This window comes from Mugil cephalus, chromosome 16 (genome assembly GCF_022458985.1).
Source record: "Mugil cephalus isolate CIBA_MC_2020 chromosome 16, CIBA_Mcephalus_1.1, whole genome shotgun sequence".
In the NCBI taxonomy this organism is placed as follows: domain Eukaryota; kingdom Metazoa; phylum Chordata; class Actinopteri; order Mugiliformes; family Mugilidae; genus Mugil; species Mugil cephalus.
The window spans coordinates 10,082,681-10,095,826 of record NC_061785.1 but is presented as its reverse complement, the minus strand read 5'-3'; the positions used below and the strand labels follow the sequence as shown (position 1 = coordinate 10,095,826).

At 46.1% G+C, this 13,146-nt stretch overlaps 1 protein-coding gene across 1 annotated transcript; it reads right to left on the bottom strand.

Moving 5' to 3' along the window:
* Positions 1-5,316: 5,316 nt before the first annotated feature.
* Positions 5,317-12,350, bottom strand: pmp22b (peripheral myelin protein 22b). The gene is made up of 5 exons (XM_047609121.1): positions 12,182-12,350; positions 11,427-11,517; positions 11,155-11,245; positions 8,306-8,446; positions 5,317-7,588 (listed from the first exon to the last, which is right to left on the bottom strand). Exons 2-5 carry the CDS (start codon positions 11,502-11,504, stop codon positions 7,428-7,430), a joined length of 471 nt encoding a protein of 156 aa, XP_047465077.1. The 5' UTR covers positions 11,505-11,517; positions 12,182-12,350; the 3' UTR covers positions 5,317-7,427.
* Positions 12,351-13,146: the final 796 nt, after the last annotated feature.

Sequence of the window (13,146 nt, the reverse complement as noted above, 5' to 3'; positions counted from 1 at the left end):
ACGTAGGCCCGAGCTCTGTACTTGTTAATATGAACATATATGGACATAAGTGCTACTCAAAGTGTATCTGCAGATAGGTGATAATGAAAACCCTGTTTAGCTTGATAATTTTGACTAAATTGCAAAGAAATAGCAGAACACAACAATGCAGACTTCATTTTAATGCCACCCATCCTTGAGTAGGCTTGTCGACTGTTTGCTGCGTCCCGATTCTGATATACAGTCTTACTATACGTTTCCTCTTTGTTCTTTGTTCCATGCATGAGTAATGCAGTATGGCATTCGCCATGGATATTCAGGCCACTTGCTTATCTTCTTCTCCTTTGTCCTGAGATTCCACAGCTTCCGAGCTACACGAGCTACTCACCAGCCCGACAGTCCCCTTGCTATCATCCCGGCCCCGCTATCTCCTGACGGGCCACGGCAGACACTCCACTGAGAGGAGATTACAGCGTTCGCCTTTGTTCCACTAATCACCCGGCCTCTGTTCCACATACATGAATGGCGATCTCGCAACATGCAAAAGCTCGGAAAGTAGCTGACTAATTAGGTTTACTAATCGTACTTTCATTAGCCTTTAGGTCCCCGTTCCTCTGCGTCCGCGGACGGTGACATCTTTCCTTTTTCTTCTCGGTCAGCTGAGTTATTCTAAAGACAGAAGAGTGATATCATAATTAGGAGTTGTATGTGTGCCTTTCAGAGCTGTAAATAAATCATTTCGGTATTCATTTCAGTGTGCCCTTTAAGAGTTCTAGGACATGCTTTGTTTGGGCTCCTGCAAAAAAGAAAAAAAAGGCATTTTGTGCTGTCGTGCATACTGTCGAGATGGTGGCAAATGAAACAAATGTATCGCTTAATTAAATTTAATACACTTTTGAGGCTTATATTATTCCTCTGTGATAATAATAGAAGCATAAATATAGAAAAGAGGCAGCCTAAACAGGGTGCTACAATAGCTTCCTGACAAGGTGTTATTCTATCTCTAGTGTCTCCAAACTTGCTGGGTATGAAGGCGCCAACCATTTTGCTCTACTGTGCAGAGTTAAGAGTCGTATTTGGGACTACGCAGAAGAATACAAACCGAGAGGAATTTGATCTTCTAATCATCCCAGGACTGTTACAACAGTTCTTTATATCTCCGGCTCATTAAGCTGTCTGCCCCTGCTCCATCTGCCTGATTTAAACTGGCTGCCCTGCTGATTCCAGTGTTGTGGTTGCTCGACGTTATTACCTAAATTTCTAAATCTCAAAGAAGCGTTTACGTCTGTGCGTGCACAAAGAAAGTGTCTGCAGAGCACTAAAAAGTTGAGGGGGGGCTCTCAAATTCCCCTGTTTAAAATGCAGCATAGCTGCAAAATAACTTGCTGCTGAGTATTCCATTCCCATAGGAGGCCCTGTTATTGCCCGGGGAATTTATGAGGCTTCATTGACACCATTGAGACTGGTTTTACTGCCGTCCATCTGACCAGAATGAGGCTTTACTGGACCTCATAAGAGCCGTCTGTGTGTCCGTCTGCAGAGATTAAAAGCAGCCTTGTTCACTCGCTTAATTCCAAGCCCGAAACGTTCTGGCAAAACTTTATATCTTCTCCGACTTTCATTCTCCTCTGTGCGCCTTTCTATACCAGTGTGGCGTCTGCATTACGCGCTATAATTACGATGACACATCGCCTGCGTTATTTCCTCCATATAGAGCCGAGAGATTCCTGTCGTGCCTCCTCTTTCAGAGCTGGGTGCACCAGTCTGAAAGTCCAACGCAGGCAAATGCCTCGACCGTATTGTGTGTGTGCGTGTGCACACGTCGGACCCCGGTCATTGATGTTACAATACCTAGCGCATGAAAGAAGCTGCAGATGTTCCGCTGTCAAACACTTTCTTTCAGAGTCACTGATCTGATTTGTGTGCGGCTCCACTTCTCGATCAGGTGTAAGCGTTACAAGCGCGACTTCGGTTTCACGAGGCAGAAAGTGAGCCCTTTTGTTGGCTATCGTATGCGGCGCGATGCTCCCCAGCTGCTTAAGGGGGCATTCACCGCTTTCTAAAGTCACGGTCTAACCGTATTTACAGACCGAGAGGCGTAATTTCCTTCCGCCACAAAGCTCCTGGACATGCGTTTGTGCCAGATCCAGCACGTCGCTTCATCCTCTCTGCTCCCTCATTGTTGATAAAATGATTAGGCCCTCAGCGTGAGTGCACGTTGGCATAAGTGATTTTGATGTATGGTGGAAGCTGAAGTTGATTTAGTCCCCGACTACATCAGCTGCCAATCTTTGCTTTGTGTCGTCGGCGTGATGGACGCCCACAGGGTCGGGGGTCGGCCGCGTGTGCCGATGACCTTGACCCGGTCTTAACCTTTGGGTGTGGGTTGGTACGGTTGGTAGTGGAAAAGTGTTGTAGGCTGTAGGCTCAATACGGTCCTGTGCTTCCACATGACAAATGAATGGCTGTGTCATTTGGGAGAATGAAAAAAAAAAACTCAGTGTCCACTTTGACCCCTTCAAACAGCGCTCCAGGGAGAGCCGGGGAACCCGAATCTGGTTTCTGGGTTATGGCGTGGCCCCCAGCGGCCAGAGATCACGTTCCAAAATAACCTCCAGACGTCCTCAGGGATTTATAGGGGACCCGGTCGACTAGAAGTACACCTCGGATAAGGGTCAACTTTGATGGAGTATAGGCAAGTATTGTGTGGAGGTTCGGGGCGAGGGGACCTGACTGCATGTGCCTGCAAACGCGATGCACGTGCAGCCTCGCATGCGAACATGCCAGCGTGTTTACGCCCGTGCTGAAGCGTAAGAGGTCAGATCTCCTCTGTGATCTGAAAAGCTAATCTAAATGTAATCTCAGCCAGCTGCATGTCCTCGGCCCCTCCAGCCTCCGTCTCCTCTTCTCTCTCCTCCAGCCGAGGGAGAAATTATTAAAGCTACAAATTACCGAGACCCAGAGGTTCTTCCACCGGTGGTGATGGCAAGCAGATGGCAGCAAAGCCAGGAGAGCCCGAATCCCTCCTCGTCCCCACCGCCACCGCCTCGGCCGCCCCCCCTCCACCGACCCCTTACATAAAGCGCCATTTGCATTTCATGAGCCTTAATTGCGTCTGTTGCCCTCCTCCCCACCGGCTCTCCGATTTTGTGCCTGTCACCGTGCACCCCTGCACCCTTGAAGGAGCCGTGATAGATTAAGGTGGGCCTTCTGTTTGCAGCCCCCTCATTGTGTTCCAGAAATTAGAAAATATTATCTCCCAGTCGACTCAAAGTCAAAAGAAAAAAAAAAGGGGGTGATTGGGGGTGGGAGCGCAGGGCGTGATAGTGACATTGGGTGTGATGGGACAAGACAGGGAGAATTTTTAGGGCATTAATGGGGAAAAGTGATTATTCTAAAAGCTCATCCTTGACCCAGTGATGGCAAAACAATGATGTGTGGATTCCCCAGGCGCCTATGAAACCCAGAGGTAATGAACCCTATCAGTCAATACTTGATAGACACAAAGCAATGATTTGACGCTTTGGTACTTTTACACATCACATTAAAATGTGTAAAAAAAAAAGAAAAAAGACAGGCGGCTTGTAGAAGAGCCATAAAAAAAAAACCCAAAACAAACAGATGGTGGCTAAATCAAAGGTATGTCATCATCTAAACAGTTAATGTGACAAAGACAGGGCTGTTCGTTTCAACCTGGTGTCAGTTCAGCACAACGTGACAAATTTACGCGCGCTTTGAGGACGCAGACATCCGCAGTCGTTGCTGGGTTTAGACAAGAAGGGGCTCGCACAGTATGTGGTGGTAAAATTTAGGCATCACAGAAAAGAAAAAGGAGAAAAATGAGTAATTACTTAGCTCCATCTTATACGTAAAACACTTGAGTTTTCTTACATTTATCTGATTCGTTCTGTCCTGAGGTTCCCAGTCGGTTTTACAGTCAGTCTATAAATTGTTCTGGTGTGAATATGACACTTCAGTAAAGAAAAACTGAACCCAAACACTGATTAAATGAATAGGTACGTGTAAAAAAAAAACAGAGGCTACCTTGGATCAGCTTGGCGAGTGTGAAAACGATGTGAATCATCTTAAATCTTAAACTATCGGAGGAGTTGATTTCACGTTGCAGGAACCAGGAAAAGGGAAATTATTATATGTTCCCCGGGTCCCTAACCCTAACCCTAACCCTAACCCCAACCATTTTTTAAAGAAAGGATCCTATGTTCCCTGGTCACATACAAAGCAGGGAACATAGGACCCGGGGAACGTAGGGATGATCCCGCTCCAGCATTGTGCGTAGTGTGATACATATTTGAACTGAACCGCACTGGTGTCTATCCTACGTCTCACCTCTGAGTTCGGAACATGTTTGTGTAAGAGAAGCAGAACATTGCTAAGCTGTTAATGCTTATTTTACTTTGTGACGCGTTCAGCCTTCATCTGATTTTTTCAAATATATATATATATATAATTAATTGGCAAAGAGAAAGTCATCTGTCGTCCGTCTCTACCTCTAATGATGCGTTTTGTCATAAGATCCTTCATAATGGCTCTGGAGGAGGAGCAGCAGTAATTAGACTGTCTGAAGGGTAAGAGAGTAGACAAGTAGGAGAAATCACCCCCTCTTCTTTGTGTGTGCATGCTAATGGCAGAGGTGGCAAACAAGCTGAATTCTGCACAGCACTTAATGATCATATGTGAAATTAATGAGGTTTAGGAAACTTCAGATAAAATAAATAAATAAAAAAAAAATCTGATCTGCTAAACCCAGGGAGACATTCTTGAGTCTTTTTAATTCCTTCTCAATACCGTGTTAAATTTAGGTGTAGTGACCACATTTCGCCACATACGGGCAGTGTTTTCTAACTTAGCGTTACACATAAAGGTCTGATGTGCTACTTTATGCGACCACCAGATGGTGCTGTTGCACAGGAGCTGATGTAAAGTTATATATAGTATACTGTATTCATATTTAGACATTAGGAGATCGATGTACACATGGCGTAACTTGCTAACACAACACGGTGACGTAAAATACAGCGATATAGCCGCAGCACAATCGCACAGACAAGAATGCACTGTCCCCATTTCACCCTGTGCTAGAATGTTAGAGGAGGAGGGAGTAGGAGGCTGTGACCTCCTGGTGCCTGCAACAAGAATCCTCCGTCTGAGCGTACTCTTTCATACATATCGGTGCAGAAGTGCTGCTCGTGGAATGCCTTTAAAAGGAATAGGTGCATTACAACCGAGTACTTTAACTCCTGTACACGAGTATTTAGTTGTGTGTTTAGATGTGTGTTTGTGCGTGTGCACTGCAACTGAAAGACACAAACAAATCCGTCATGGTGGTAAGAAACATCCTTTAATGATTAAAGTCCAAGTGGTAATATCATTCATAAGTTTTAGCTGTAAACAGACGATCGAAGGCTGTAGCGTTTCACAAAAAGGAAGGGCAGCTGTCATTAGAGGCACTCTCTTCTAACTGAACCCAGAGATGAGCGTCATGCTAAAAACCTACAGCAGATTAGCTTGTTTGAGCTCTGAATTAAATACTTTAGTCCACCACAACGTCGCCGTGTTTCGGGAGGGGGGGCGGGAGGGTCTTCGTGGGGGACGTCAAGCGGAGGACAGATGCCTCTCAAAGCCGAGCGTTTTGAAGCACGCCTCTTATTTCTGATGCCACGAGAGACAGTGTTGACACTGAAACGCTAGCCGCGTGTTTTGAATAATTGGCACCGGCGCGCCGGGCCTTTGCCCCAGTGTGGGCGACATGCACACAGCTCCTGCAACCGCATGCACAAGGAAGCTCATTTGATCTGGCAGAGCATAAACACATACAGTAAGGCGGGCCGCATCGGCCGGACCGTGCACAGAAAAGTACATGTTGGACGCTGGATTACAGTTGCTCTCATGCCGTATGAACGAGCATCTATTTATTTATTTTTTTTAATCTATCTATTCCCATTTATCGGCAGTGTGAATCCAGTCCCTTGTTAACATTGGAATACACGGTATCACGTAATGTGTGAGTAGTTTTATTTAGTCAGCGAGAGTTCTTGGGCTAGTCACGAACATCCGTTACGCACAACATATAAACAGTGTTTTATACAGTAGAAGAAGAGAAACAACGTCAGAGGGCAGAGACTGCAGCATGTCAAACTTCAAGTATGTGAAACAGACATTTGTATCATCACTGCAAACCTCTCCTTTTTTTCCCCCCACTTACAGTTAATACTAAATATCCTTTTTTTGCTGTTTTAATATATGGCTTCAACTTGGTGGCATTTTCTTCTAGTACTGTTAAATGCTATTTCTTTTTTTTTCTTTTTTTTCTTCGTTGTTTAATCTCATTTGGCTGCAGTGCCCCACAGTGTTGTTTTCTTTAAGGTACTCGACTAAAAAGGCAATTTGGTTTCTCGAGTCTTACCCACACACATCAGAATGATGAGATTTTTAAGGCAAGTGGAGCAAAAATAATACTGACATTCCAAGTGACTTTTGATTTCACCAAGGCACCACTTCAACCTTAATTAGTCTACAGTAGCTAATGAACTTAAAAAAAAAAAAAAAAAATTAAAAATCAGACACGGCAAAGTTAAATAGGCTGTGTTCCCTAAAGAAGCAGTCAGGCATTGTCTCAGTGTGCCTGATGTCTGATTCTCACTTTAATCAAAGGCAAAGCTGTTTGACTTGAAACGACCACAAAGTAACTCCGCTGTAAATTTTTGCTATCAGTAATAGGAATGATAAATACATAGCACCATCTCTTGTTGAAAATAAGAAATAGAAAAACACAGAAAAACAAAAAAAAATAAAATAAAACAAAAACACATAAAACTTGCAAATTCACAAACAAACAAGAACAGAGGACCCAATTCAACGGCTGCGCTGCTACGTCGTCCGCGGGTGGCGCCACTCTTTTTCGTAAAGCAAGCCCTTCGTTAAAACCTTCACTTCTGTTTCTATACATGCACATCGGTTAATATGCTTCTTCATTTTTTTTCCTTTTTTTCTTTTTTAAAGCTAATTCTTTGGGGAAACAAAAACAAAAACAAAAAAAAAGGCAAGAAACACAACAGAACAGTGTGTAATTATTCCATCATTACAAACAAAGACTGAGGCACTTAATCAGCTGAAACAAAGCTCATAGTATCCGTTGACAGAGCAACACAAAAACTATGTACATATATGTAAAAAGTGTTATAAATAGGTTTTAAACCGTAGATACTATATACATCTTTTAACTGAGACAGTATTGGTGTTTTTGTGATTTTTTTTTTTTGGTATTACTCCTCCCTCGCTGTGATCTGGGTGTCTCGGCCTCGTGGCTCCACTGACCACTTGTACGCATACAATTTAGAGGGGGGCTGATAACACTTGCAGTTGGGCAGGTTGGGGTGGGGTGGGGTGGAGGGGGTTGGTTACTGAGAGCGCTGGGGCGAGGCGACGGCTCATTCTCGCTTCCTCAAGATGACGTAGATGAGTCCGCTGATCAGCGCCAACGGGAAGGCCACCCACGCCAGGATGTAGGAGTAGCCAAAGACGTCCGTCTCGGGCACCCAGGTTGGACTCATCACCGTGTAGATGATGGCTCCGCTCATCACGAACAAACCTGCCGGGAGGAAAAAAAGGCGAGCGCTAAATAATGCTGTTCGATCGCCGGATCATGTTTCCCTGCACTATCGCTGCTGAAGTCTGGCTGTGGAGGCGGAGAGGCCAGCCGTTCCCAGAAGACATTACAGCGGTTCGTGCTTGTTGAACCCCAGCCTGGCCCCCGCCCACCTCCCCAGTCCCGACGCAGACAGCATGATCTGCTCGTCGGGCCCCCGCACCGCCGGCCTCCCTGACATTTGAAATTGCAAGACTGGCAGTGTTCCTAGAGCCATTCCTGCTCGGCTGAGTGGGCACCTGGGTGCCAGGCAATGCGCTGGAGCGCTATAGAAAGCGAAACCTGGGATCCTGCAAAGGGCTGCCAAGAGGAGAACACAATAGACCGGCAGTTGGGCAGCTCCCTGGCCAAAGGGCACAGAGCACAATGGACAAGCGGAGCACTAAAACCATTAGTAACTGGCGTAGGCTCTCCTAATTTAATTTTCTCCAGCAGAAGATGTTGCAGAGAGAACGCTTTGTCAGTGTCGGTGGGGTTCTGTCTGCGGTGTATTTTTAGACATCTCAGGCGTTTTTTTGTTCAATTTACATTAAGCAAATAATTAGGCATCAGAAACAAATCTGTACTGAACACTGAATTTGTACAAAGAAAGTATGTAAGTGTTATATATATATATATATTCTTGTTGTTGGTGGATTCGTGTCAAAAGTGCAAACTCACTGGCAAGAATCTGGAAGGTTCCGGTGAGGAAGAAGCGTCCGCCCTTCTGCAGAGTGAAGAGCTGGCAGAAGAAGAGGACGAGCGACAGGCAGCTGAAGATGATGGAAAGGATCATGAGGGCCTGGACTGCCTGGATCCACTCTGCAGTAGAGAGGGGGGAAACAAAGAGAGTGCTGTTAATAACTGGAACTGGTCATCATTAGCATTTATATATATATAAATATATATACACAGAGAGAGAGATAACATTGACTTGGTGAGTGTGCTTTGACTAGCCTTGCCTCTGCTGAGTTTAACCATCCTCACAAATAGAACATAATGAGCTGGAACCGACCATGTTTACTTCTGGGAACGTGTAATGGATCCATAGCAACGAGAGCTAGGTATCTTGTTCCTAAAAGCTCCGCGCACCCCCTCACAGTAGGACCTATGACTAAATGTACCGCATCGATCACTAACTGCTAGTCCTCCAAGGCCGGGCAGCCAGAAGCCATTAACCCATTAGACACCTGTATTGACGGGGAACACCGAGTACCATCTACTGTGTCCATGCGCCGTGCCAGGAATCCTAGGATTTTCCAATTAGGCCTCTACTTCTCGTTGTTACTGCGCCTGCTGTGTGTTTACTACGCCCATTTCTGTGCACGATATCTAACGTGCCGCAACGCAGGCGCTTGACCACAAAGGACTGCTTATTGCGTAACCCACTCCCTGGCTTCTATCCCGCCCTGATGTAACAAACGCTGGTTTGTATCAAAGCTCAACCTGCGTGCCGCTGCTCTGAAAAGAAGTGTTTACTTCAATGTTCTCACTTGTTTGCGGCTTATTGATTCTCTTGCGTTACATGAACGAGCCAGATGTTGTGGTTTTAATGGAGGACCACTTCAAACATTGGGGGGAAAGTGCACAGTGCATTATTTATTACGCCAAAAGCATCGTTAAGTAATAAGACGCCAACACTTTGACTAATCGTTTAGGTTACAACAACACTCAGTCTTCAATCTAAGAATCAGAAGTTTGCAAAGTTTACAAAGACCTTTGCAGAGTGTGGAGAAACACTCTGCAAAGATCTCTGCTATAGATCGAACAAGAAACTCTATTCTGACTGATTGGACGGGGTTGCCAGTTTGGAGTCAGGTTACATACAATAACGGAGGGCCCTGGTGACCACAGGCCTCGGGGATGAGATACGGGAAGAAACATGACACACTGCAAATCTCCTTCCACAAAGAGGCAGCCGGCGCAGCACCGCACCAGAGCTACAATTAGATTCCACGGCGATGATCCTGTTCCGCTACACGACGCCGGGGTAACTCTGAGACTACGCAACGACAGTGCGCCACTGCTTTCTGATAAACAGACCTCACGCCCTCCTTCTTTCCTCCGCTGACCACTAGTAGGAAACGGTGGCATCTGGCATTTCCTGGCATGAGGCGCGCCTCGGGGCTCGGAATATCACAGAAAAGCAAGTGTGACTCACATTGTGAAGAATTGTACGTGAATGCTCATTGTTGCCGGAGGACAGCGCAGGAAGCTGAGGAACTTCTCTGCGATTCCAAATGATAAAGAGGTTTGCCGTCTCTCTGGCTGCTGTGCGGATGCTCTGCCGCGCCGAAGAGCACTCAACAAACCGCGGCATTTACCTCGCCGTGTTTATGTTTCGTGGGCCCCTGTATTCCTCCTCGACAGCTATTTTTAGCTCGGGAAGATTCTGTTAAGTCATTTTCCTGGCTATATGGAAGTGACGCTTAACCGGCTCAGCATGTGATAACTGGGAGGCATGACTACCTCTCAACCCGGGCGTCATCAAAACCAAATGCAATATTTCTGTAACCAAGGCAACAAGGAGGAGAAAAAGTTCCAGATAACCCCTAAAAATAACTGAGATCATGAGTCACTTAAGAAGGAGCTCGATTGCTCAGCAAAGCTCGAGATGGCGTGTGAGACTCCATCTCCCAAAAGCCAAAAGCAGCAACCCCAGAACGGCACATGCGCCTTCTTAAGTAAACACTCTGCGTCAGTGTGCTAATGAAAGCAAGTCAAACAAACTGGCTGCGCCGTCAAACTACCTGGCACGGAGTATGCAAACCCTGCCGCCCTGACAAAACACACACTGGCTGAGCGCGGCTCATTCTAGTCAAATTACATCACCCCCTCTGCAGCCAGCGGCCCCTGCACCGCGGCAGTGGCAGAACACGCAGCTGATCTCGCTTTAACTTCTTCCTACGTGATTCGTTTTAAGGCAGTGGGAATTATGCTATAATTAGGCTTTTAAAGACGGTGCAATCTCTATACTGAGCACGTGCTCTGACTTTGAGGGGCATAAATCACTTAACGCTGCAGCTGCTGCCTTAAATTGCCCTAATGATCCCTGCAAACCAACACTGGACGCTATGATCTGACACTGGGCGTGACACACCATCAGCTATGTCCCGCACGGGCCCGTCCAAGGTCTCCCCGCTTTCAAACACGCATAGGTTTAAGACTTTAAATACTCTCGGCGAGGGCCCCACCCCAATTATCGTCCCTCGGCTCCCCTCTTGTCACTATGGAGTCCCAACACCGGACCTGAATATGGACATCACACCACGACTATTTATACAGCGGCAGCCTATCAGCTCGCGCCTCAAAGAAACGGCACCGCCGCATTCTCTGCCCTAGATGGCACCAGAGCCCCAGAGGAGCTGTGAAGCACCCACGTCAGCAGCGAGGTAGAAATGTTGGATTACAAAAAGTTGTTTTTTTTTTTTTCTAAAGTTCACATCACCCACATTAGTCACTGAGCTGCAAATGCAAGTAAGTGTAGTGCATCTTATTAAAGGCAAACAGATAAACGTGAGATGCCTGACCTCCAGCTGATGCCGGGTTACAGTTTACTCCACTGGGACCAGAACAGTTCCTCCAGAGGTCTGAGGTGCCGTCGTTATTTGTCGTCCATACCTGGTGGCAACAACACAAATGTGGTCATGAGAAAAAGGCATATTCAAGGTTATAAGACACAAACCTGAATCAAAACCTACTAAAAGATCTTGCAGGTGTAGCAACCCCTCAAAGCTCTGTTTAGTCAAGATATTAAGTGCATGCCATTCTAATCGCTCTGTTGGCACACGGCTTTACTCACGCTGACAATTGTTGACACAAACAGGAGAACCAGTGCAGCGACGTGCAGGAGGACGATTCCCAGTAGTAGGAGCAGCATCTTTTCAGGCGGTCTGGAAAGCAATGAGGAGAGGAGACAGCCTGTCAATATCTGTGTGCGCGCGCGTGTGTGTGTGTGCGTGCGGGGATGTCAGATTGGTGGGACATGGGTGTGTCGCTGCAACACGGACAGTCTCATGAGAAACTTTATCTGAATCTGACTATTTTGCGGCTTTTCTAGAGAAACCGAGTCGTTTTGAAGAAATCTGCACGTAGGCAAAGCAGCCTCGGACACATTTGGGAAAGTTTTCTGCATCTTGCGCTGTCATTTGCTCAAACGAAAACAAACCTGCCCGCTGTTACGCATAAAAATGGAAAGTGCGCACCTTGCTTTCTGCTTTCTTCTTCTTCTTTTTTTAAATGACAAATAGATTTTCTCTCCTCTCAAATTACTTGATAATGCCAGGATGTGGCATTCACGAATAACTGCTGAAGCATTTACAAAGGAAAAAGAAGGAGGGAAACAAATCACCGTTTCGCCTTATTTGTGCGTATTTATCGGTAAAACGAACTAGAAGCGACCGGTTCAGCCCAATGCCAAGCTTTTACGAATTGACAGCCCAGTCCCTCTGTCTGTGTGCGTAACGAAGCGGTATCCCAGCCGCGTTTCCGTCTTTTAATCTGACTCTGAGCGCGGCTTATTAAAGGCAAGTTTAGAAAAGAGGAAAGTCCACTTACTTCGAGCAAAGAGCTTGTATTTCCACACGCAAAAAAATAAAACACCCAACAACAACAATAGGTTAGGCTGGCAAGAAGCAAGTTTTCCCAGAAAGAGTCCGACAGCGGTAGTCCTTCCCTCCTAAAAGTCGCTCTTAGACTAGATTGATGCCAGGGGCTGACGTGCTGTTATAAAGTGTCTCATTATGGAAGAACAACGCCCTGCGTGCGTCGCTGCGTCATGGAGTGACCCTCTAGTGCACGGCCAGGATTCCCAATATAGACGCACCATGCGTAACAGCGCATGTGTTGCCGTAGTTACTAACTGTATGTGTAGTGAAGTGGGGGATCATTGTTTTGCTGTCGTGGTAACTATGAGCAGCTATCTGCTTTCGAGGATTTTGTTACGCCTCTACAACTCTGTCACCAGCTTTAATTGCGGTAATGTCTAATTATAAATGCCCTGGAAATAAACTCTGTTTATTAAATAACACCATGTTTTACTTGAACATTCATCAGTCAGCTGGATTTGAACTCATCTAGAAGTGATTTGGTAACTTCCCTTTGTTCATTTAAGCTAATTTCGTTGTTTGGGCCAACTAAAAACAGTCGTGTCAGCCTATTTTGAGATGATTTCCTTTGTTTGCAGAACGGTATAAATAACTTCAGCTAAAATGGCACATTTCTCTGTAAACTCAACTTCCCGTTGCCTAGGCGATCAGAAAGACAAACGTTGTTGTAGTGTTAAGTCATGCGTGGGTCTTTTCCCTAATTTTTCCCTCATGCAGTCAGCCTCGTGACTCACGTGCGCGTGTGTGAAAGTGTGGATGGGCATGTCCACCCCACCACCACCACCACCAGTGAGAGATAGCATCTGGGGCTCTCCTCTGTTTGACATGACTCATTTCCAGAGGGAGTGAGATGTTGTTCCACCCCGCACAGGGACTACGGCCCCTGATGTTACAAGTATGCATCCTTTCTGGTCC

Coding starts and splice junctions, on each gene's coding strand:
- pmp22b (XM_047609121.1), bottom strand. CDS start 11,504: ATGCTGCTCCTACTACTGGGAATCGTCCTCCTGCACGTCGCTGCACTG. Junction 8,447..11,154: donor TAACCCGGCATCAGCTGGAG/GTCAGGCATCTC, acceptor TCTCTACTGCAG/AGTGGATCCAGGCAGTCCAG. Junction 7,589..8,305: donor AACCTTCCAGATTCTTGCCA/GTGAGTTTGCAC, acceptor TCCTCCCGGCAG/GTTTGTTCGTGATGAGCGGA.